The sequence below is a fragment of the Caenorhabditis remanei genome, chromosome III (genome assembly GCF_010183535.1).
Source record: "Caenorhabditis remanei strain PX506 chromosome III, whole genome shotgun sequence".
NCBI lineage: Eukaryota > Metazoa > Nematoda > Chromadorea > Rhabditida > Rhabditidae > Caenorhabditis > Caenorhabditis remanei.
In genome coordinates this window covers 17193612-17218794 of record NC_071330.1, presented here as the reverse complement: position 1 = coordinate 17218794, position 25183 = coordinate 17193612, and the positions used below count along the sequence as shown (strand labels likewise).

The 25183-nt window shown below is 39.7% G+C and overlaps 3 protein-coding genes across 3 annotated transcripts; 1 reads left to right on the top strand and 2 right to left on the bottom strand.

Moving 5' to 3' along the window:
- Positions 1 to 1419: 1419 nt before the first annotated feature.
- Positions 1420 to 3489, top strand: GCK72_011796 (uncharacterized protein; the record flags this gene model as incomplete). Its single annotated transcript, XM_003100819.2, has 6 exons — positions 1420 to 1524; positions 1625 to 1786; positions 1833 to 2018; positions 2690 to 2792; positions 2841 to 3271; positions 3316 to 3489. 6 exons carry the CDS (start codon positions 1420 to 1422, stop codon positions 3487 to 3489), a joined length of 1161 nt encoding a protein of 386 aa, XP_003100867.1.
- An 86-nt stretch (positions 3490 to 3575) lies between these two features.
- GCK72_011795 (uncharacterized protein) lies at positions 3576 to 5778 on the bottom strand (the record flags this gene model as incomplete). Its single annotated transcript, XM_003100775.2, has 5 exons — positions 3576 to 3764; positions 3815 to 3966; positions 4246 to 4915; positions 5228 to 5538; positions 5583 to 5778. The coding sequence occupies 5 exons, from the start codon at positions 5776 to 5778 to the stop codon at positions 3576 to 3578; spliced, it is 1518 nt and encodes a 505-aa protein (XP_003100823.2).
- A 16807-nt stretch (positions 5779 to 22585) lies between these two features.
- GCK72_011794 (uncharacterized protein) lies at positions 22586 to 23038 on the bottom strand (the record flags this gene model as incomplete). Its single annotated transcript, XM_003100800.2, has 1 exon — positions 22586 to 23038. The coding sequence occupies one exon, from the start codon at positions 23036 to 23038 to the stop codon at positions 22586 to 22588; it is 453 nt and encodes a 150-aa protein (XP_003100848.2).
- Between the last annotated feature and the right edge of the window lie 2145 nt (positions 23039 to 25183).

The window sequence follows — 25183 nt, the reverse complement described above, 5'->3', positions numbered from 1 at the left end:
TTATTTTATTATTATGTTCTCTCTCCGCCATTTATTTTTCTATTTCCTGTCTACTATATGCAAGATCAGATTCCCTGTCTGAAACAGGACGAATCATTTTCTGATTATCAGAGAAAAAAAAGCTGCAGAAGGAAAAAAATGTCTGATCCTTTGGAATTTTGTGGGTGGATTTTAAGAAGAGAGAGAGTGCTTGAGCAGAAATCCACTTGACTTCTCATTCTTAGTCCGTTTAAGGTTAGAGGAGTCACATGAGATATTTTGTTTTGAAAGTATGTGTAGGTTGACTTGCTTTCTAGAAAATCTTTCTAGAGTTCTTACAACTGTGCTCCACCAAAATGCCCTTGAAAAAATGTTTCTTTTTCTCTGAGTCTCTCAATTTCGCACATAATTTTCTTCGAAGTGTGCGGTGCTAACACCAACCCGACAAGGTGTCGTGAACCTTATGAACAGATTTAATTACATAATATGCATGAGATAGAGAGTTGAAAGCGCAGACAGTTAGAGCGTCTGCCTTCTCTGCGTCTCTATCTCTCTCATCGGGTATAAAATTGCAGAACCTCAATCATCGAGAAAGGTAAGTTACTTCTACAGTCACTGGTAGCTTAAAATCAAAATTGTGTATTTTCGACTCAAAAACTCCAAATCTAGAGGTATAAACTTTCAAAAACATACGTTAGCTGACACGTAGAACCCGAAAAAACAATCAAAGATAGATTCGATAACTTTTGACCAGCACGGTGATTGAACTTCCGACATTTTGAACCATACCTTAACCACTTGGCCTGAACCATAAATTTTCGAAAAATTACGATTTCTGGATTTTTTTCGTTAGAAGAAGTTGTCAATTTCTCTTCTTAACAATATTTCTAGCTATAAAAAAGATATGGAGAGACTAACTTTCTTGAAATGAACCTTTCAAATATTTTCGGCTTTTACCTCCGTAAAACCCGTTTTTTGAAACTATCAGACAACCTAGGCTCCGCCCACGTATATGATAACGTTTTCCCAATCAGAGTTGAGCGAAAGGCGGAAGACGGAATTCCGCTCAACCTTGATTACCATAACCAAATGAGTTTATAGTTTACATTTTTTGATGCTATAATTGGCGTGCCCTGCTTGTGGGCGGAGTCACCCGGTTTCTAGATCAGACTGATATTCTTCTTGTCACTTTTGGAGTGAGAATGTGATCAATTCAGTTTTGTCCAAGTTCCCATCATCATGTATCTATACGCCTCAAGATTCTTGGTCTTCGACATCATTTTATCCGCTTCACCTGATTATTTGTATCCATTTTCGTCATTGCCTGACTCATTTTGATCCGTTTTCATCCCTCCTCCAGATCATTCTTTTGTTATTTTATTCATTCCTCCACATATTTATTCTAATTTTGAATTTGCAGGCTACTTTTTACAAGTAACCATGAACAAGAACGACATAATCATTGCTATCCAAACCGTGAACACAATCGCCTATGTTGTCACGATTATAATCGGAATTGGAGGGAATTTTTGGGTTTCTTGGAAGGTAAGAAATCCTAGTTTAACGGCGCATAGGTACCCGACATGATTATATTTTTCTGAATGCCCATGACCTCAGGAATCCAATTAAATATGTCAAATTCCAGGTCGGTGTAGTATTCCTATTCGACAAAACCTCAGTGCCTCGAAACATCGTCATGCTTATTCTTTTCATCTGTGTTGCTGATCTACTCGTACTCCTCCACTTAATTCTATACGTACACTTTCAATTCCACCAACAATGGATCTTTGGGACCTATGTTTGCAAAGTGAGTCCCGATTAGCCACTGAACTAAACAATTGTAAAAATTTCAGTCATTCTTCATAATCGAGGTGGTCAACAAATTAGTCATCCCATTGGCTCTACTTCTCATCAGTCGGGAATCCTATGAATCTGTACGGATGACGTCACACAAATGTGCGAAGAAGGGGTTGAACCCCAGATTCTTTTTCTTTAGGATGTATGCGGGGATGGCGTCTTGCGCTGTTGTTATGATGCTGGTGAGTTTCTATCTCAAAAAGTCTCATAACCTGCAAGGAAATTGTAAATGACAAAAATGTACTTGTAGTGCAATTTCTTAGTTGACAACGTTTTCATAGGTTGGAGCCTGTTTGGAGTTATGGGGCGTGACCTATTTGATTGGAAAGCTGAGATCACGCTGATTGCAAATATATATTCAGTTTTTGCCCTCGAGGCATAGTAGTCGAGAAAAATGGGGTCAAAGTTTGGACCATTGGCAAGTCATTGCGTCATTACACCTCCCTATTACCTACAGAAGCGCTAAGAACGTTTTCAACTTTTCGTTTTCATCCATACCTTGTTTCGAATTGGTCAGATTCCAATCGAGACCTAGTATTCAAGAAAATCTAGGTCAAAGTTCGATTAAATGACAATTTATTACGTTTCTGACACACGGGAAATTTTTTTTTTGAACTTTTACCTTTTATCTCGAACAGCAGACATTAAGGGCAAAATGTGAAGACATATATATTTGGAATCAGCGTTTTCTCAGCTTTCCAATGGTATAGGTCACGCCTCCATACTGACTCCATGACCGTTCCTAGTTAGAAAGTTTCAAAGTTTTGGCTTACACTGACAATTTCTGACTTTACACTGACGATTTTTCCATAACGTTAGCTTCCCTGCACCTCTCTATGTACCCTCTTTCCAGATCTCCGTGCTAATCTTCGCTGACATCCGAACCTTCGTCATTCCTCGAAAAGGAACGCCTACAGAGGTCACCGTTTGCAGTTTCCACCCTCCACATCCTTATGGTAAGTGAAGAAAAACAATAATAAAAATGATTTTCTTTTTCTTTCCAGCAACCATCTTCGACGTCCTTGCATTTGTGTTCGGTTATGTGTTCACTAGTGCCGCCTACGTCTATTTCTACCTGAGGGTACCGATGATATTAAAAAGAAGATACTCATCGATCAAGACCACTTCGAGCAGCTCAAACCGTATCAACTGCAACTCGATCCTTCGCATCCGTCGTACCGTAACCGCCTTCGTCATCGTCTACCTAGTATGCTGGACTCCTTACTGGTGCCTCTTCTGGCTTCTCTCATTCTTTCCAATCGCTAATAACTGGATGGTTGTGCTCTCCACGTTCACTCACCTCCTACCGTATATCTCATGTACCGCCTATCCAGTCATCCTTACCGCAATTAACAAAGGAATCCGGAGTGCTCACACCTCAATTATCTCCAGCCAGAAAAAAAAGTTTATGACGATTCGTGCCGGTGCTTATCAGGTAAGCCACGCCTCCATACACACCGAAAATGTTCATTTTTTCAGATGATAACCGCGCAACTTGGTTTCGTACAAACATGGCTCCGAGATGACACCAACGGTCAGCTGGCACCTACTATAATCCGTCCCCGTTGGAGCTCCTCTGGAAGTGTGGGCGTGTCTAAAGTCTGTGTAGATGAAGAAGAGCAAGAGCCACCGACTACACAGATCTTTTTGTAATTTGTGGTTTTGTAGAATTTTATATAAATCGGGTCGTTTTTTTTAGTTCAATTTTTACAAAAAAAAATGGTTTTCAAGTCACATAATTAACTATGATGCAAACTAGTATTTACTACATTAATTCCATTCCGCACCGCCCGTCTCTCCGCCTCATTCCTCGCCTCTGTCTCCAGAATCTTGTCAAGATTCAGAAGTTGGAGACCCAACTCGTCGAGGTCCCAGATGTGGAAAATATCGATTTCACGGTGATTTTTGACGAAATCGTTGCCGGCTGTCTGGAAATAAATAGAGTTCAGTTGACAGACAGATTGATCCATGAACTCACAAAAATATTGCTGAGCATCAATACAATTGCTCCGAATCTCTCTGCCGCTTTCTCCTCTCCTTTCTCCGTGTAGTGAGCATGAAGAGAATTGAGAACACGGTTCACTTGTTGGGTTATCAAATGGCGTTTTGCTTCAGACACGTTTTCGAATCCTTAAAGATCAAGGGTTGAAGTTGGACGGGTGAAAAATGCACAATACTGACAATTTTTGCTTACACTAACCACACTGACAATTTTTACAATTTTGAATTTTTCCGAGTCACATTGCGTGCGGTTTATATTGAAAGGTACGACAAATAAACTTGAAAATCTTTGGCACTCAGCCAAGTCTTTCTTTGGCACCGTGCCATCCATTGTGTGACGGAGAAACCTTACGCCTCGCACTGCTGAGGCCTGGGCTATCCGGCTCTAGCACTACATAAACCACTCACCTCCCTGAAAACTAGCCAACGCCTTCAATGCGACAAACTCCTCAAAAGTGATATTCATGGCTTGCATCGCCGGCATAATCTCGTCAGTGATCTGTTTCATAATCGGCACATAGTACTTTCTCTTATTCTCTCCACTAATATCCGGCTCATCCTCCCATCCCACTCCTTTATGGTCAGCAGTGGATATGAAACCTCCATTCTGCATAATCAGTTTGTCGGGCTCTCCGATTTGAAAGGTGAGGAAGCTTGGGTCAAGGAGAAAGTGAATAAGCACAGCTTTTCTGAGAAGGGACATCCGGTCGAAATCGTCTAGCTCCTCGAACTCCGGCCAGATTTCCAGCCACTCATGGACTAGCATTATATGAGTTTTAATACTGATTCGGAAATCATGAAAAATCAACGGCTTGATGTCTTCTTTCCTATATGGACACTGTCTTGTTTTCCCTAATAGTGTTCCGACCGCCCGTCCGCTAAACAACAACCTCCTTTGCTCTCCCAATTTCATCTCTTGTTTAATGAATACCGATAAAGTATTTGGTTGAGGTTTTGTGGTTGGAGGCGCTGGACTTGCAAACTCGGAAGTCATGGGGGATGGACCGGGGGAGCTGAAGTTGGTGACGTTGGATGTAATGGAGGTGGCTGACGAGAATTTGCGAGGTGTTGGGATTTTCTGAAAATAAGAAAAGAACGTAGAGTTTAAAGGCGTAGAGAAGCATCCTTCAAGAAAGGGAAAATCCTTTTTTTTTTAATTTTATTAATCTCGGGGACCGCGGGTGAGTACTCTATTAGCACGGTAAACATATATTTATAACTTTTAAAAAAACATTTGTATTTTGTGCAAAATTTTTCGCTGATTCCAGCGGAGCGCGGTTGATTTTAGTGACCCTGTGATTAATCTTTATTTTTTTCTTTTTCCGCAATACTTGGGATCATATTCAAAAAATGAAAAAATAATTTAACTCTAAAAAACCCCATAACTCACTATGAAATCTTCCAAATCCAATTTCTCAATATCTGAAGTACCACATGAACTATTTGAAAACGGTGTCCCTTCCGACTCCGACTCCATCTTCGGCACCTTGGGAGACGATACCGATACCTCCACGACCAACTTCTGCTCATCATCGGTTTGTGGCAGGACACTAGCAAACTTCTTATTCCGTTTGAGCCCAGATTTTGTGAAAAACGCTCTGCCAGTCTCCACGTTAGGCTTTTTGGGTTGAACACCGGCAGGTTTCATTCCAGATGCAAGGCATTTTTTGTATCGACAGCTACGGCAGATTTGGTGCATACCTACAATCACAAATAAAGATTTTTCCAAATTGAAACAAACTCACTATAATGAACAACACATTGATCGAGAGTAGTGATACATTTAAAGCTCTTCGTCAATGCGACTGTCCTTCTGAAGAAGGCTGCACACGCCGAGCAGGATTGGGCTTCGAAATGGAAACCAGTTGCTTGAGCGCCACAAATCAGACATCTAGTGGAGGCGGGTGTCACTTGGGTGGACGATGGGGAACCTAGAAACATTAAAAAACTGTTTTTCCATACTTTTTGCACTTCAGAACCCCCAAACAAGTCTTTGTACTCAAAATGTGTGCACCGCCCGTAAAAAAAAAAAGGGGATGCCTTCTTAGCGGTGCTATTTTAGATTTGCTGGAAATATATAACCGTATCACTTTCTGTCTATATGTCTGTCTGTATGTCCGAATATCCGTATGTCTATGTGTCATGTACCTTTGAATCAACCTATGAGTCTGTGTGCACCGCCCCTTCGTTGTTCTGTTTTGGGAGGAGGTGCTTGAAGTCAAATATCTAACTCAATCTCATCAAAAACTACAAAAAATTCAAAAACTGGAAAGATAACTCAAAAGACTGCACCCCAGGTCCGGATGATACTGTCTGTATGTATGTTTGTGTGTCCGTGTGTCTTTGTGCCGATCGATCTCTATGTCTTTCTATGTGTCTGTTTGTCCAGATGTTCAGAGAGGTGAAAAATGGAAAATGTCGAAGTTTTAAAAACATTTGAAAATTATCTTCATTTTTGGATTCGGTCTGTCTGTTTGTCTGTATGCATGTTTGTCCAAATACTCTAACAATTAAAACGTAAACAACCAATTAGGCAAATGTGTCAATCAGCCTGTTTGTTTGTCCAGATGTCCGACTCACCATTTGTTTTCGCCTTGTCGCCCTTCATTGATCCTGATCTTAACAAATCAACAAAACGAGGAAACTCCTACAAAAATTTCAAAAAACAAACGGAAAAATAGTTGAATGGGGTGATGATGATCAACAAAAAAGTGGAGAGAGGACAACGACAACCGCGCAACAGAGTAGTCGAGCTGATAACGATTGTCTGCGTCTTCGCGATTTGTGTGTATCTTTAGGAGAGACGTACTGATAAGGGGGATCAGAGGTACAGAGAAGAAATGAGAGGAGGAAGAGAAATGTATTCTGTGAACCGAACCCTGTAGCATTTTTTTCTTTTGGTTGATTCGAGAGAGAGAAGGGAATTGGGGGAGAATGAAATGTGTTATGTGTTATCAGAGATGGGGAATGGTCATAAAATAGAAAAGAGAAGGGTATGAACTAGAGAACATGTTGAACTATTTATTAGTACGTGTATTCATGACATTCCAGGAAGATAGAGTAGTTGCTCTGCAGTTACAGCACCGACTATAACCTTATTCCGCATGGGTGTTTTGACCATAACTTTTTTTAAATTTGTCATATTGACCTATTTAATTAACATTATGGCCAAAAAACCCTTGCGGAATAATGATATGGCCGTTACTGTAGATGGAAGTAAAATTTCTTATCCGGAAGTCGGAAGTTGGAAGTCTTATGTGATATTTCTTATCCGCAAGTTGGAGGTAAAAAAAAGGCCGGAAGTCGGAATTCCATTCAACTCTGACGTGTATGTGTTTGGCGTGACATTTCAGGAGAATAGAAAAATTGCTCTGGAAATTTGAATTTTCTGCCTTTTTCTCTTATTAACCCCACTAGGCATGGGGAATGAATATGTTTAGTGGAAAAAGTGATATTCTTACGGAGTTATTGAAGCAAATTGAGAATACGTCTTTGATTTCACTTGATAACCACTTTTTGGCTTCATCAGAAGATAGATAACTCAAGATACGATAGAACCCTTCTAACAGAATCAATCTGAAAAAAGATACCAGCCTTCATCACAGTAGAACTCAATGAAGGTTACAGATAATCTAATGTATCAAATAGTATCAAAAACAGTATACTTTCTTTCCATTCTTCTCACCCCATCATTTTTACCCTAAACGTATTATTACCAGTTAGACTCGTTCAGGTGATCCACGAGCGGTCCGCAAACAATACTCATATGGACAGGTGAGAGCGCGTCATTAATCATATATGTGAAAAAGTCGGCCTGTGTTCCCATTGTTCTTCTCTTATGCAGACAGTCACTAGACAGCCATCTGTCCCTTATCTTCCTGGGAAATCGAATGGAGGATGACAAATAGACCACACCGCCAGGTCAAATGAGGTCAGACTGGTAGAATACAGTCAGTTGTCCCTTTCTCTCTCTCGCAACCGAGCAGTCCACTCTTTCCCATGCTCTTTCTTAAGACAATATGAAATAGATAGACACTGCCCTCTTGTCTCATTTAGGCTAACTCAAACCACCTGTTCACTTATCTCAATGGGAAATCTATCTTATTAGACCAGCAGATGGCGGTTGTTTTTATTGACTCCTCCCACTGTCCCCAGTCTCCTCACATTATCTTCTTGGCTCAGTCGTCCACTATTTCTCCGTACTGGATAGTGACTCATCTATTTTTTCTTTTTTATTGACCATCTTTGATATATCCTTATAACCAAGTATTATCTCGCACTCATATTCCACATTTGCTCACTAAATTCACAAATTAATGTTTTCTTTTTCAGTGCTGAGGTGAAGCGAATCGAAAGAAAGTCAACCATCGTGAAGGATAGGGAGAGGTCGAGTACGAGATGCGGTTCGGAAGAAAGCGAAAAAGAGTGAGTGGGGTATTTAGTGAATTCGCAAATTCGTATTGCTATTTAGAACCTAGGTTTCTAATAATCTTTTGTCATGATAGTCAATTACGCTGAAGGGGTCGGGGTCTAATACTGTTCACTTTTAGTATTGATTTTTAGTTTTAAGTTTGTCAGGGACGTTTAGTAAAGATGGGTTATTCGGCGGATGCTGGTGGGTCCGGTCCTTCGGGATTTACCATAGCTGAAGTTGGATACTTGTCGAATACTATTCACTTTTAGTATTAAGTTTTATAGTTTATCAGGGACGTTTAGTAAAGATAGGTTATTTGGCGGATGCTGGTGGGTCGGGTCCTTCGGGATTTACCATAGCTGAAGTTGGATACTTGTCGAACACTGTTCACTTTTAGTATTGATTTTTATAGTTTATCAGGGACGTTTAGTAAAGATAGGTTATTCGGCGGATGCTGGTGGGTCGGGTCCTTCGGGATTTACCATAGCTGAAGTTGGATACTTGTCGAACACTGTTCACTTTTAGTATTGATTTTTAGTTTTATAGTTTGTCAGGGACGTTTAGTAAAGATAGGTTATTCGGCGGATGCTGGTGGGTCGGGTCCTTCGGGATTTACCATAGCTGAAGTTGGATACTTGTCGAATACTATTCACTTTTAGTATTAAGTTTTATAGTTTATCAGGGACGTTTAGTAAAGATAGGTTATTTGGCGGATGCTGGTGGGTCGGGTCCTTCGGGATTTACCATAGCTGAAGTTGGATACTTGTCGAACACTGTTCACTTTTAGTATTGATTTTTATAGTTTGTCAGGGACGTTTAGTAAAGATAGGTTATTCGGCGGATGCTGGTGGGTCGGGTCCTTCGGGATTTACCATAGCTGAAGTTGGATACTTGTCGAACACTGTTCACTTTTAGTATTAAGTTTTATAGTTTATCAGGGACGTTTAGTAAAGATAGGTTATTCGGCGGATGCTGGTGGGTCGGGTCCTTCGGGATTTACCATAGCTGAAGTTGGATACTTGTCGAACACTGTTCACTTTTAGTATTAAGTTTTATAGTTTATCAGGGACGTTTAGTAAAGATAGGTTATTTGGCGGATGCTGGTGGGTCGGGTCCTTCGGGATTTACCATAGCTGAAGTTGGATACTTGTCGAACACTGTTCACTTTTAGTATTAAGTTTTATAGTTTATCAGGGACGTTTAGTAAAGATAGGTTATTTGGCGGATGCTGGTGGGTCGGGTCCTTCGGGATTTACCATAGCTGAAGTTGGATACTTGTCGAACACTGTTCACTTTTAGTATTGATTTTTAGTTTTATAGTTTGTCAGGGACGTTTAGTAAAGATAGGTTATTCGGCGGATGCTGGTGGGTCGGGTCCTTCGGGATTTACCATAGCTGAAGTTGGATACTTGTCGAACACTGTTCACTTTTAGTATTAAGTTTTATAGTTTATCAGGGACGTTTAGTAAAGATAGGTTATTCGGCGGATGCTGGTGGGTCGGGTCCTTCGGGATTTACCATAGCTGAAGTTGGATACTTGTCGAACACTGTTCACTTTTAGTATTAAGTTTTATAGTTTATCAGGGACGTTTAGTAAAGATAGGTTATTCGGCGGATGCTGGTGGGTCGGGTCCTTCGGGATTTACCATAGCTGAAGTTGGATACTTGTCGAACACTGTTCACTTTTAGTATTAAGTTTTATAGTTTATCAGGGACGTTTAGTAAAGATAGGTTATTCGGCGGATGCTGGTGGGTCGGGTCCTTCGGGATTTACCATAGCTGAAGTTGGATACTTGTCGAACACTGTTCACTTTTAGTATTGATTTTTAGTTTTATAGTTTGTCAGGGACGTTTAGTAAAGATAGGTTATTCGGCGGATGCTGGTGGGTCGGGTCCTTCGGGATTTACCATAGCTGAAGTTGGATACTTGTCGAACACTGTTCACTTTTAGTATTGATTTTTAATTTTATAGTTTGTCAGGGACGTTTAGTAAAGATAGGTTATTCGGCGGATGCTGGTGGGTCGGGTCCTTCGGGATTTACCATAGCTGAAGTTGGATACTTGTCGAACACTGTTCACTTTTAGTATTAAGTTTTATAGTTTATCAGGGACGTTTAGTAAAGATAGGTTATTCGGCGGATGCTGGTGGGTCGGGTCCTTCGGGATTTACCATAGCTGAAGTTGGATACTTGTCGAACACTGTTCACTTTTAGTATTGATTTTTAATTTTATAGTTTGTCAGGGACGTTTAGTAAAGATAGGTTATTCGGCGGATGCTGGTGGGTCGGGTCCTTCGGGATTTACCATAGCTGAAGTTGGATACTTGTCGAACACTGTTCACTTTTAGTATTAAGTTTTATAGTTTATCAGGGACGTTTAGTAAAGATAGGTTATTCGGCGGATGCTGGTGGGTCGGGTCCTTCGGGATTTACCATAGCTGAAGTTGGATACTTGTCGAACACTGTTCACTTTTAGTATTGATTTTTAGTTTTATAGTTTGTCAGGGACGTTTAGTAAAGATAGGTTATTTGGCGGATGCTGGTGGGTCGGGTCCTTCGGGATTTACCATAGCTGAAGTTGGATACTTGTCGAACACTGTTCACTTTTAGTATTGATTTTTATAGTTTATCAGGGACGTTTAGTAAAGATAGGTTATTTGGCGGATGCTGGTGGGTCGGGTCCTTCGGGATTTACCATAGCTGAAGTTGGATACTTGTCGAACACTGTTCACTTTTAGTATTAAGTTTTATAGTTTATCAGGGACGTTTAGTAAAGATAGGTTATTTGGCGGATGCTGGTGGGTCGGGTCCTTCGGGATTTACCATAGCTGAAGTTGGATACTTGTCGAACACTGTTCACTTTTAGTATTGATTTTTATAGTTTATCAGGGACGTTTAGTAAAGATAGGTTATTCGGCGGATGCTGGTGGGTCGGGTCCTTCGGGATTTACCATAGCTGAAGTTGGATACTTGTCGAACACTGTTCACTTTTAGTATTAAGTTTTATAGTTTATCAGGGACGTTTAGTAAAGATAGGTTATTTGGCGGATGCTGGTGGGTCGGGTCCTTCGGGATTTACCATAGCTGAAGTTGGATACTTGTCGAACACTGTTCACTTTTAGTATTAAGTTTTATAGTTTATCAGGGACGTTTAGTAAAGATAGGTTATTTGGCGGATGCTGGTGGGTCGGGTCCTTCGGGATTTACCATAGCTGAAGTTGGATACTTGTCGAACACTGTTCACTTTTAGTATTAAGTTTTATAGTTTATCAGGGACGTTTAGTAAAGATAGGTTATTTGGCGGATGCTGGTGGGTCGGGTCCTTCGGGATTTACCATAGCTGAAGTTGGATACTTGTCGAACACTGTTCACTTTTAGTATTAAGTTTTATAGTTTATCAGGGACGTTTAGTAAAGATAGGTTATTTGGCGGATGCTGGTGGGTCGGGTCCTTCGGGATTTACCATAGCTGAAGTTGGATACTTGTCGAACACTGTTCACTTTTAGTATTAAGTTTTATAGTTTATCAGGGACGTTTAGTAAAGATAGGTTATTCGGCGGATGCTGGTGGGTCGGGTCCTTCGGGATTTACCATAGCTGAAGTTGGATACTTGTCGAACACTGTTCACTTTTAGTATTAAGTTTTATAGTTTATCAGGGACGTTTAGTAAAGATAGGTTATTTGGCGGATGCTGGTGGGTCGGGTCCTTCGGGATTTACCATAGCTGAAGTTGGATACTTGTCGAACACTGTTCACTTTTAGTATTAAGTTTTATAGTTTATCAGGGACGTTTAGTAAAGATAGGTTATTCGGCGGATGCTGGTGGGTCGGGTCCTTCGGGATTTACCATAGCTGAAGTTGGATACTTGTCGAACACTGTTCACTTTTAGTATTGATTTTTATAGTTTATCAGGGACGTTTAGTAAAGATAGGTTATTTGGCGGATGCTGGTGGGTCGGGTCCTTCGGGATTTACCATAGCTGAAGTTGGATACTTGTCGAACACTGTTCACTTTTAGTATTAAGTTTTATAGTTTATCAGGGACGTTTAGTAAAGATAGGTTATTTGGCGGATGCTGGTGGGTCGGGTCCTTCGGGATTTACCATAGCTGAAGTTGGATACTTGTCGAACACTGTTCACTTTTAGTATTAAGTTTTATAGTTTATCAGGGACGTTTAGTAAAGATAGGTTATTCGGCGGATGCTGGTGGGTCGGGTCCTTCGGGATTTACCATAGCTGAAGTTGGATACTTGTCGAACACTGTTCACTTTTAGTATTGATTTTTATAGTTTATCAGGGACGTTTAGTAAAGATAGGTTATTTGGCGGATGCTGGTGGGTCGGGTCCTTCGGGATTTACCATAGCTGAAGTTGGATACTTGTCGAACACTGTTCACTTTTAGTATTAAGTTTTATAGTTTATCAGGGACGTTTAGTAAAGATAGGTTATTTGGCGGATGCTGGTGGGTCGGGTCCTTCGGGATTTACCATAGCTGAAGTTGGATACTTGTCGAACACTGTTCACTTTTAGTATTAAGTTTTATAGTTTATCAGGGACGTTTAGTAAAGATAGGTTATTCGGCGGATGCTGGTGGGTCGGGTCCTTCGGGATTTACCATAGCTGAAGTTGGATACTTGTCGAACACTGTTCACTTTTAGTATTGATTTTTATAGTTTATCAGGGACGTTTAGTAAAGATAGGTTATTTGGCGGATGCTGGTGGGTCGGGTCCTTCGGGATTTACCATAGCTGAAGTTGGATACTTGTCGAACACTGTTCACTTTTAGTATTAAGTTTTATAGTTTATCAGGGACGTTTAGTAAAGATAGGTTATTTGGCGGATGCTGGTGGGTCGGGTCCTTCGGGATTTACCATAGCTGAAGTTGGATACTTGTCGAACACTGTTCACTTTTAGTATTAAGTTTTATAGTTTATCAGGGACGTTTAGTAAAGATAGGTTATTTGGCGGATGCTGGTGGGTCGGGTCCTTCGGGATTTACCATAGCTGAAGTTGGATACTTGTCGAACACTGTTCACTTTTAGTATTAAGTTTTATAGTTTATCAGGGACGTTTAGTAAAGATAGGTTATTTGGCGGATGCTGGTGGGTCGGGTCCTTCGGGATTTACCATAGCTGAAGTTGGATACTTGTCGAACACTGTTCACTTTTAGTATTGATTTTTATAGTTTATCAGGGACGTTTAGTAAAGATAGGTTATTCGGCGGATGCTGGTGGGTCGGGTCCTTCGGGATTTACCATAGCTGAAGTTGGATACTTGTCGAACACTGTTCACTTTTAGTATTGATTTTTAGTTTTATAGTATATCAGGGACGTTTAGTAAAGATAGGTTATTTGGCGGATGCTGGTGGGTCGGGTCCTTCGGGATTTACCATAGCTGAAGTTGGATACTTGTCGAACACTGTTCACTTTTAGTATTAAGTTTTATAGTTTATCAGGGACGTTTAGTAAAGATAGGTTATTTGGCGGATGCTGGTGGGTCGGGTCCTTCGGGATTTACCATAGCTGAAGTTGGATACTTGTCGAACACTGTTCACTTTTAGTATTGATTTTTATAGTTTATCAGGGACGTTTAGTAAAGATAGGTTATTCGGCGGATGCTGGTGGGTCGGGTCCTTCGGGATTTACCATAGCTGAAGTTGGATACTTGTCGAACACTGTTCACTTTTAGTATTAAGTTTTATAGTTTATCAGGGACGTTTAGTAAAGATAGGTTATTCGGCGGATGCTGGTGGGTCGGGTCCTTCGGGATTTACCATAGCTGAAGTTGGATACTTGTCGAACACTGTTCACTTTTAGTATTAAGTTTTATAGTTTATCAGGGACGTTTAGTAAAGATAGGTTATTTGGCGGATGCTGGTGGGTCGGGTCCTTCGGGATTTACCATAGCTGAAGTTGGATACTTGTCGAACACTGTTCACTTTTAGTATTAAGTTTTATAGTTTATCAGGGACGTTTAGTAAAGATAGGTTATTCGGCGGATGCTGGTGGGTCGGGTCCTTCGGGATTTACCATAGCTGAAGTTGGATACTTGTCGAACACTGTTCACTTTTAGTATTAAGTTTTATAGTTTATCAGGGACGTTTAGTAAAGATAGGTTATTCGGCGGATGCTGGTGGGTCGGGTCCTTCGGGATTTACCATAGCTGAAGTTGGATACTTGTCGAACACTGTTCACTTTTAGTATTGATTTTTAGTTTTATAGTATATCAGGGACGTTTAGTAAAGATAGGTTATTTGGCGGATGCTGGTGGGTCGGGTCCTTCGGGATTTACCATAGCTGAAGTTGGATACTTGTCGAACACTGTTCACTTTTAGTATTGATTTTTATAGTTTATCAGGGACGTTTAGTAAAGATAGGTTATTCGGCGGATGCTGGTGGGTCGGGTCCTTCGGGATTTACCATAGCTGAAGTTGGATACTTGTCGAACACTGTTCACTTTTAGTATTGATTTTTATAGTTTATCAGGGACGTTTAGTAAAGATAGGTTATTCGGCGGATGCTGGTGGGTCGGGTCCTTCGGGATTTACCATAGCTGAAGTTGGATACTTGTCGAACACTGTTCACTTTTAGTATTGATTTTTAGTTTTATAGTATATCAGGGACGTTTAGTAAAGATAGGTTATTTGGCGGATGCTGGTGGGTCGGGTCCTTCGGGATTTACCATAGCTGAAGTTGGATACTTGTCGAACACTGTTCACTTTTAGTATTGATTTTTATAGTTTATCAGGGACGTTTAGTAAAGATAGGTTATTCGGCGGATGCTGGTGGGTCGGGTCCTTCGGGATTTACCATAGCTGAAGTTGGATACTTGTCGAACACTGTTCACTTTTAGTATTAAGTTTTATAGTTTATCAGGGACGTTTAGTAAAGATAGGTTATTCGGCGGATGCTGGTGGGTCGGGTCCTTCGGGATTTACCATAGCTGAAGTTGGATACTTGTCGAACACTGTTCACTTTTAGTATTGATTTTTATAGTTTATCAGGGACGTTTAGTAAAGATAGGTTATTCGGCGGATGCTGGTGGGTCGGGTCCTTCGGGATTTACCATAGCTGAAGTTGGATACTTGTCGAACACTGTTCACTTTTAGTATTGATTTTTAGTTTTATAGTATATCAGGGACGTTTAGTAAAGATAGGTTATTTGGCGGATGCTGGTGGGTCGGGTCCTTCGGGATTTACCATAGCTGAAGTTGGATACTTGTCGAACACTGTTCACTTTTAGTATTAAGTTTTATAGTTTATCAGGGACGTTTAGTAAAGATAGGTTATTCGGCGGATGCTGGTGGGTCGGGTCCTTCGGGATTTACCATAGCTGAAGTTGGATACTTGTCGAACACTGTTCACTTTTAGTATTGATTTTTATAGTTTATCAGGGACGTTTAGTAAAGATAGGTTATTCGGCGGATGCTGGTGGGTCGGGTCCTTCGGGATTTACCATAGCTGAAGTTGGATACTTGTCGAACACTGTTCACTTTTAGTATTAAGTTTTATAGTTTATCAGGGACGTTTAGTAAAGATAGGTTATTCGGCGGATGCTGGTGGGTCGGGTCCTTCGGGATTTACCATAGCTGAAGTTGGATACTTGTCGAACACTGTTCACTTTTAGTATTGATTTTTAGTTTTATAGTTTGTCAGGGACGTTTAGTAAAGATAGGTTATTCGGCGGATGCTGGTGGGTCGGGTCCTTCGGGATTTACCATAGCTGAAGTTGGATACTTGTCGAACACTGTTCACTTTTAGTATTAAGTTTTATAGTTTATCAGGGACGTTTAGTAAAGATAGGTTATTTGGCGGATGCTGGTGGGTCGGGTCCTTCGGGATTTACCATAGCTGAAGTTGGATACTTGTCGAACACTGTTCACTTTTAGTATTGATTTTTAGTTTTATAGTTTGTCAGGGACGTTTAGTAAAGATAGGTTATTTGGCGAATGCTGGTGGGTCGGGTCCTTCGGGATTTACCATAGCTGAAGTTGGATACTTGTCGAACACTGTTCACTTTTAGTATTAAGTTTTATAGTTTATCAGGGACGTTTAGTAAAGATAGGTTATTCGGCGGATGCTGGTGGGTCGGGTCCTTCGGGATTTACCATAGCTGAAGTTGGATACTTGTCGAACACTGTTCACTTTTAGTATTGATTTTTAGTTTTATAGTTTGTCAGGGACGTTTAGTAAAGATAGGTTATTTGGCGGATGCTGGTGGGTCGGGTCCTTCGGGATTTACCATAGCTGAAGTTGGATACTTGTCGAACACTGTTCACTTTTAGTATTAAGTTTTATAGTTTATCAGGGACGTTTAGTAAAGATAGGTTATTCGGCGGATGCTGGTGGGTCGGGTCCTTCGGGATTTACCATAGCTGAAGTTGGATACTTGTCGAACACTGTTCACTTTTAGTATTGATTTTTAGTTTTATAGTTTGTCAGGGACGTTTAGTAAAGATAGGTTATTCGGCGGATGCTGGTGGGTCGGGTCCTTCGGGATTTACCATAGCTGAAGTTGGATACTTGTCGAACACTGTTCACTTTTAGTATTAAGTTTTATAGTTTATCAGGGACGTTTAGTAAAGATAGGTTATTTGGCGGATGCTGGTGGGTCGGGTCCTTCGGGATTTACCATAGCTGAAGTTGGATACTTGTCGAACACTGTTCACTTTTAGTATTGATTTTTAGTTTTATAGTTTGTCAGGGACGTTTAGTAAAGATAGGTTATTTGGCGGATGCTGGTGGGTCGGGTCCTTCGGGATTTACCATAGCTGAAGTTGGATACTTGTCGAACACTGTTCACTTTTAGTATTAAGTTTTATAGTTTATCAGGGACGTTTAGTAAAGATAGGTTATTCGGCGGATGCTGGTGGGTCGGGTCCTTCGGGATTTACCATAGCTGAAGTTGGATACTTGTCGAACACTGTTCACTTTTAGTATTAAGTTTTATAGTTTATCAGGGACGTTTAGTAAAGATAGGTTATTTGGCGGATGCTGGTGGGTCGGGTCCTTCGGGATTTACCATAGCTGAAGTTGGATACTTGTCGAACACTGTTCACTTTTAGTATTGATTTTTAGTTTTATAGTTTGTCAGGGACGTTTAGTAAAGATAGGTTATTTGGCGGATGCTGGTGGGTCGGGTCCTTCGGGATTTACCATAGCTGAAGTTGGATACTTGTCGAACACTGTTCACTTTTAGTATTAAGTTTTATAGTTTATCAGGGACGTTTAGTAAAGATAGGTTATTCGGCGGATGCTGGTGGGTCGGGTCCTTCGGGATTTACCATAGCTGAAGTTGGATACTTGTCGAACACTGTTCACTTTTAGTATTAAGTTTTATAGTTTATCAGGGACGTTTAGTAAAGATAGGTTATTCGGCGGATGCTGGTGGGTCGGGTCCTTCGGGATTTACCATAGCTGAAGTTGGATACTTGTCGAACACTGTTCACTTTTAGTATTAAGTTTTATAGTTTATCAGGGACGTTTAGTAAAGATAGGTTATTTGGCGGATGCTGGTGGGTCGGGTCCTTCGGGATTTACCATAGCTGAAGTTGGATACTTGTCGAACACTGTTCACTTTTAGTATTAAGTTTTATAGTTTATCAGGGACGTTTAGTAAAGATAGGTTATTCGGCGGATGCTGGTGGGTCGGGTCCTTCGGGATTTACCATAGCTGAAGTTGGATACTTGTCGAACACTGTTCACTTTTAGTATTGATTTTTAGTTTTATAGTTTGTCAGGGACGTTTAGTAAAGATAGGTTATTCGGCGGATGCTGGTGGGTCGGGTCCTTCGGGATTTACCATAGCTGAAGTTGGATACTTGTCGAACACTGTTCACTTTTAGTATTGATTTTTAGTTTTATAGTTTATCAGGGACGTTTAGTAAAGATAGGTTATTCGGCGGATGCTGGTGGGTCGGGTCCTTCGGGATTTACCATAGCTGAAGTTGGATACTTGTCGAACACTGTTCACTTTTAGTATTAAGTTTTATAGTTTATCAGGGACGTTTAGTAAAGATAGGTTATTCGGCGGATGCTGGTGGGTCGGGTCCTTCGGGATTTACCATAGCTGAAGTTGGATACTTGTCGAACACTGTTCACTTTTAGTATTAAGTTTTATAGTTTATCAGGGACGTTTAGTAAAGATAGGTTATTTGGCGGATGCTGGTGGGTCGGGTCCTTCGGGATTTACCATAGCTGAAGTTGGATACTTGTCGAACACTGTTCACTTTTAGTATTAAGTTTTATAGTTTATCAGGGACGTTTAGTAAAGATAGGTTATTCGGCGGATGCTGGTGGGTCGGGTCCTTCGGGATTTACCATAGCTGAAGTTGGATACTTGTCGAACACTGTTCACTTTTAGTATTGATTTTTAGTTTTATAGTTTGTCAGGGACGTTTAGTAAAGATAGGTTATTCGGCGGATGCTGGTGGGTCGGGTCCTTCGGGATTTACCATAGCTGAAGTTGGATACTTGTCGAACACTGTTCACTTTTAGTATTGATTTTTAGTTTTATAGTTTGTCAGGGACGTTTAGTAAAGATAGGTTATTTGGCGGATGCTGGTGGGTCGGGTCCTTCGGGATTTACCATAGCTGAAGTTGGATACTTGTCGAACACTGTTCACTTCTAGTATTAAGTTTTATAGTTTATCAGGGACGTTTAGTAAAGATAGGTTATTTGGCGGATGCTGGTGGGTCGGGTCCTTCGGGATTTACCATAGCTGAAGTTGGATACTTGTCGAACACTGTTCACTTTTAGTATTAAGTTTTATAGTTTATCAGGGACGTTTAGTAAAGATAGGTTATTTGGCGGATGCTGGTGGGTCGGGTCCTTCGGGATTTACCATAGCTGAAGTTGGATACTTGTCGAACACTGTTCACTTTTAGTATTAAGTTTTATAGTTTATCAGGGACGTTTAGTAAAGATAGGTTATTCGGCGGATGCTGGTGGGTCGGGTCCTTCGGGATTTACCATAGCTGAAGTTGGATACTTGTCGAACACTGTTCACTTTTAGTATTAAGTTTTATAGTTTATCAGGGACGTTTAGTAAAGATAGGTTATTTGGCGGATGCTGGTGGGTCGGGTCCTTCGGGATTTACCATAGCTGAAGTTGGATACTTGTCGAACACTGTTCACTTTTAGTATTAAGTTTTATAGTTTATCAGGGACGTTTAGTAAAGATAGGTTATTCGGCGGATGCTGGTGGGTCGGGTCCTTCGGGATTTACCATAGCTGAAGTTGGATACTTGTCGAACACTGTTCACTTTTAGTATTAAGTTTTATAGTTTATCAGGGACGTTTAGTAAAGATAGGTTATTTGGCGGATGCTGGTGGGTCGGGTCCTTCGGGATTTACCATAGCTGAAGTTGGATACTTGTCGAACACTGTTCACTTTTAGTATTAAGTTTTATAGTTTATCAGGGACGTTTAGTAAAGATAGGTTATTCGGCGGATGCTGGTGGGTCGGGTCCTTCGGGATTTACCATAGCTGAAGTTGGATACTTGTCGAACACTGTTCACTTTTAGTATTGATTTTTAGTTTTATAGTTTGTCAGGGACGTTTAGTAAAGATAGGTTATTTGGCGGATGCTGGTGGGTCGGGTCCTTCGGGATTTACCATAGCTGAAGTTGGATACTTGTCGAACACTGTTCACTTTTAGTATTAAGTTTTATAGTTTATCAGGGACGTTTAGTAAAGATAGGTTATTTGGCGGATGCTGGTGGGTCGGGTCCTTCGGGATTTACCATAGCTGAAGTTGGATACTTGTCGAACACTGTTCACTTTTAGTATTAAGTTTTATAGTTTATCAGGGACGTTTAGTAAAGATAGGTTATTCGGCGGATGCTGGTGGGTCGGGTCCTTCGGGATTTACCATAGCTGAAGTTGGATACTTGTCGAACACTGTTCACTTTTAGTATTAAGTTTTATAGTTTATCAGGGACGTTTAGTAAAGATAGGTTATTTGGCGGATGCTGGTGGGTCGGGTCCTTCGGGATTTACCATAGCTGAAGTTGGATACTTGTCGAACACTGTTCACTTTTAGTATTGATTTTTATAGTTTATCAGGGACGTTTAGTAAAGATAGGTTATTCGGCGGATGCTGGTGGGTCGGGTCCTTCGGGATTTACCATAGCTGAAGTTGGATACTTGTCGAACACTGTTCACTTTTAGTATTGATTTTTATAGTTTATCAGGGACGTTTAGTAAAGATAGGTTATTCGGCGGATGCTGGTGGGTCGGGTCCTTCGGGATTTACCATAGCTGAAGTTGGATACTTGTCGAACACTGTTCACTTTTAGTATTAAGTTTTATAGTTTATCAGGGACGTTTAGTAAAGATAGGTTATTTGGCGGATGCTGGTGGGTCGGGTCCTTCGGGATTTACCATAGCTGAAGTTGGATACTTGTCGAACACTGTTCACTTTTAGTATTGATTTTTATAGTTTATCAGGGACGTTTAGTAAAGATAGGTTATTCGGCGGATGCTGGTGGGTCGGGTCCTTCGGGATTTACCATAGCTGAAGTTGGATACTTGTCGAACACTGTTCACTTTTAGTATTAAGTTTTATAGTTTATCAGGGACGTTCAGTAAAGATAGGTTATTCGGCGGATGCTGGTGGGTCGGGTCCTTCGGGATTTACCATAGCTGAAGTTGGATACTTGTCGAACACTGTTCACTTTTAGTATTGATTTTTAGTTTTATAGTTTGTCAGGGACGTTTAGTAAAGATAGGTTATTCGGCGGATGCTGGTGGGTCGGGTCCTTCGGGATTTACCATAGCTGAAGTTGGATACTTGTCGAACACTGTTCACTTTTAGTATTAATTTTTATTTCTCACTAGCCAAAATGTCACGCTTTGTTGACCGTTAATAACTTTGTCCGTTTTTTACATTTTCACCTAATTTTTTTTTGACAATTAGAATTAGGCTGTCCCGTCATTGCTGGAAAATTTGGATGTGATATGAGCCGTAAAGTGAAAGTCATTTATTTTGTATTGAAAAGTTTTGTTATTTTTTAGTAAAAACATTCGATGACCAAGGCCAAGACCAGTGACCAAGACAAATTAATTTCCATTTAGTTTAATTAGGGGAGAGTAAGTAATGTCAAAAGTTCATGATCTCCCCCGTTCTGTTCTAACCGTGGAATCACATTCCAAATCAGTGGGGTGTGACCCGGGAAGGATTCTGGACACTGGGCAACCGTGCCGGAGATCCGGTTTTACTCTGGGCCAGGGCCGTAAGCCCTAAAACTCTCGATGCCTAGCGGATCCCGCCGCCCGCAGGCGGGAGCCGCTAATCAGAATTTCAAGCGTTTAAAAAAAGTTCATAATCTCAGAAATCGATAAAAAGTAATGATGAAAATATCTTGAAAATCGATTAAATTCAATAAAATTCAAATTTACGCACAAAATATTATGGTAACACTCGTTTCCAACTGTGTCGAATGATGTTGTTTTCGTGGTGCGATACCACAGTGGCTGAGTTCACGGATCTGAGGTCATTGCTTCTTTTTATACCAATTTCAATAGTAGCTACTTTTACTATAAAAAGTAAAGTTTATTAGTAAATCTACACCACAGTACTCCTAACTAATGTCTTGTTTCGATATTCATCGCATTCAAAGTAGTCGAAACACCCTCATAAGCCGCCGATTTAAAAAACTGGAGACGTTCGGACCAACACATACATAATTCGTTTCAAAATAAATGTTATGAGTTTAAAAATACAGGTAACGCAAGTTCTATGTCTCTGTTTTAATACGGCCGAGCTAAAATGGTCTAAAAATCAAAAATGACGCTTCAGCCTGTCTGTATTATTTCAAACACGCCAAGTTCAAAATGTTGATATATATTTCAGCTTAAAATGTTCATTTTCAGGCTAGTTACATAGAGATTTTGTCAGTTTACTTATGTCAGTGTACTTATGTCTTCTTTGGTACTTTTTTCCCGGCACGCGAATATTTTCATTTAAGGAAACTATCACGAAGAATTGCAAAAAAATGGAAAATTTTAACAGTTATTGATTAAACAATTAATAATTACTTTCAATCAGGTAAATTATAGAAATTAATTACAAACTCTCCAGTGTTATGCCAGGTATAAAAACAAAACGTAAAATTCCAGTATTCGAATACAATTGTTCCCAATAAGCCATCGGATCTCTCAATGTCAAATCCAGTAGTGAAGTCTACGTCGGGGTATTTTGATGTGCTGAAAATGTTGTGATTTGCGGAAAAGTCACAAAACTGGGACGCTTTAAAACCAATAAACCAATAAGAAGCGTTATGACGGTTCTAAGTCGTACGAGTTCTAATTCGGGATAGTTTTTATAAAAACTCACTCTCTATCTCCTCTACTCTGATCGCACCGCACCACACCCAATTCCTTCTTCAAATACTCAATTTCTGCCATATCATCAAACTTTGTTCCCTTTGCGATCATCAAATACTCGATATTCTTCATTTCTTCTCCCTCTGAACTCATCCATTTCTTCAGGAACGCCATGAGGTCCGCCGTCACAAACTTATGGTACTCGAATACCGAGTGGCGGCAATTCAATTTGAGAAGAATATCAGGAAGAGTCCATTCGCAACCACGGCTTAGAATTGAGTCAGTACAATGCAGTTGTGTGGAAAATGGCTCCGGTACTACCGGTCCTTGATCATAGTGTTTAGTGAAGTTTCTCATCACTTTCACATTATTCATAACAAATTCAAATATCTTCGGATCAACTTCTCTTTCAACATCCAAAACCTTCACTTCTGGGACCATAGAGAGCACTTTTTCCATGTTGAACTTTATTCCCTTTTTCTTTTTTCCTAATCTAATTTCTTCAATAATGCAGTTAGGGAAGACGGATAACAGATGAGTAAGAATAGATGCCATTGCTACATCAGACTTGTTCCCGCATTTTGCTTTGATGCACGGATACTCTTTCCGGGAATCTGGGGTTGGTTGTCTGAAAGTAAAGAAGTTATGTAATTATGCAGGTTGGAAGTTGGTTGGACATAAGACATGTATAATTTTGAAGCATAAATTCCAATTTCGGTCATACAAAACTAACTTCAAATCGTTTTAACACATTTCTTGTTCTAAATCAATGTAATAACTAATTAACATCACTCTACCTAACTATTATTCCCTGTTGTCATATAAGAGGCTTGCAATTTTCCAAACTAATAATTCCATTGAATTCAACGAGTTCATACTTTAATTTTACTAATGTAAAGATTCCTTTTGCGTGTTGTTAAATCATATTTAGATTTATACGAATCGACTGCTTTCAGATTTGATTTATATTTGATTGAAATATATAACCCTTTCTTTTTAAACTATTCAATGTCTACAAAAGTAGGTACTATGACATTGCAAGTGGCAGAAATTCCAATAAATTCGAATCCATATTCTTAGAAATAACATCCCGGTCATTGAAAACTAACTTTAAACCGTTGAATTAAGCCAAATTTTGAATTTAATTAGAAACCGTGGAATTTAATCAAAAAAGCATTTAATACATCGAGAATATGTCTGATGATAGACTTTGGCTTATTAGTAGGGTAAAACTTCATTATATAATTTTTTTGTTGATTAATGGATTAAATAAATTTAATTAATGGAATTCAATTAATGAAATTCGAATGCTGAATTATTTTCAGTTCTGACTGCAAAACTAGAAAAAATATTCGAAAATTAGGTTTAGTACATAATTATATGTTTTATTTTAAAAATATGCAGTATTACCACAAAAAACTGCAATTTCTAAATGTTTTTTAGTTTATGTATATTATCGGTTCACAAACTCGTACCGGGGGTGTTAAAGGCTCATCTAATTTGTTTGTAATGATCTCGAAGCGGAAGACGTGATTTGCAGTTCTTTTCAGACCTACAAAGCTCAAAAACACGGCATTTGATATTTTTCAAGCACGAGAACATTCCGCGAAATTCCGAACCGATAATAGGTTATGATTTAAACTTACTCAATTTCAAAATGTATCCCGTTGAACCTCCAACTATACGAATGCTTCATCCTATATCCCGAACCCATTAAAAATTGAAACTGAACAATTGAGCTACGATCGTTCCAGTCTCCATTGAAAAGACTAATGGTTGGAAAGGGATCAAGTCGCAAATGCATCTTATTCGGAAAGTTTGGAATACTCCCGACAAGTTTAGCGAATTTTTTGGAGCAGAGTGACAGCATTATTCTGGAAGGTATAATAATGATTAACTAATAATGAAAAATTAAACTCACAAATCCCTCAATTCCATTGATTTTACTATAAGTAATTTGACAAGAAGTGGCATATCTGATAACTTGATTTTGCACTTTTTCTTCCGGAATAACAATGGTAGACAAGTGATTAAATTATCCATCTATAAAATAAAAGAAATGAAATAAAAAAGTTTTCGTAAAAGAAAACGGAAAAGAAAGTACGACCGTATATGGGCAAACAGACAGTGTGTGTTCTTATCTATGATGCATCGTGGACCATGAGGGGCGGGACGGGTCAAGGACTAGTACAAATAGTCCATGAGACATCAGAATATGACAGGTAGACGGGTAGACGGGGAGAGGAAAGAGAAAAGGAATTCAGGAGAATTCAACATGCGTTCGAAATGTTGCATTGTAAAATGAGAGACTTTCAGAAAAGCATTATTATTATTATGTCAATTCAACCAGGGTACTGCATACATTTCACGCAAAAAAATATGTACCAAAATTAAGATCTAACTAGAGAAGGATCCCGAGTCAAGATGGAGTTCCAGGTCGAGATATATATATCACTAGAACGGAAATTTTGCGCTGATTTCAAATCTGTAAATTGAATGATCTCGTTAAAAAAGTTATTTGCGTTTTTATGGCTTCCCAGTGCAAAAATGAGCATTTTCAAGACTCCCAATATTAACATTTTTCTTATTTTTTTCATATATTTT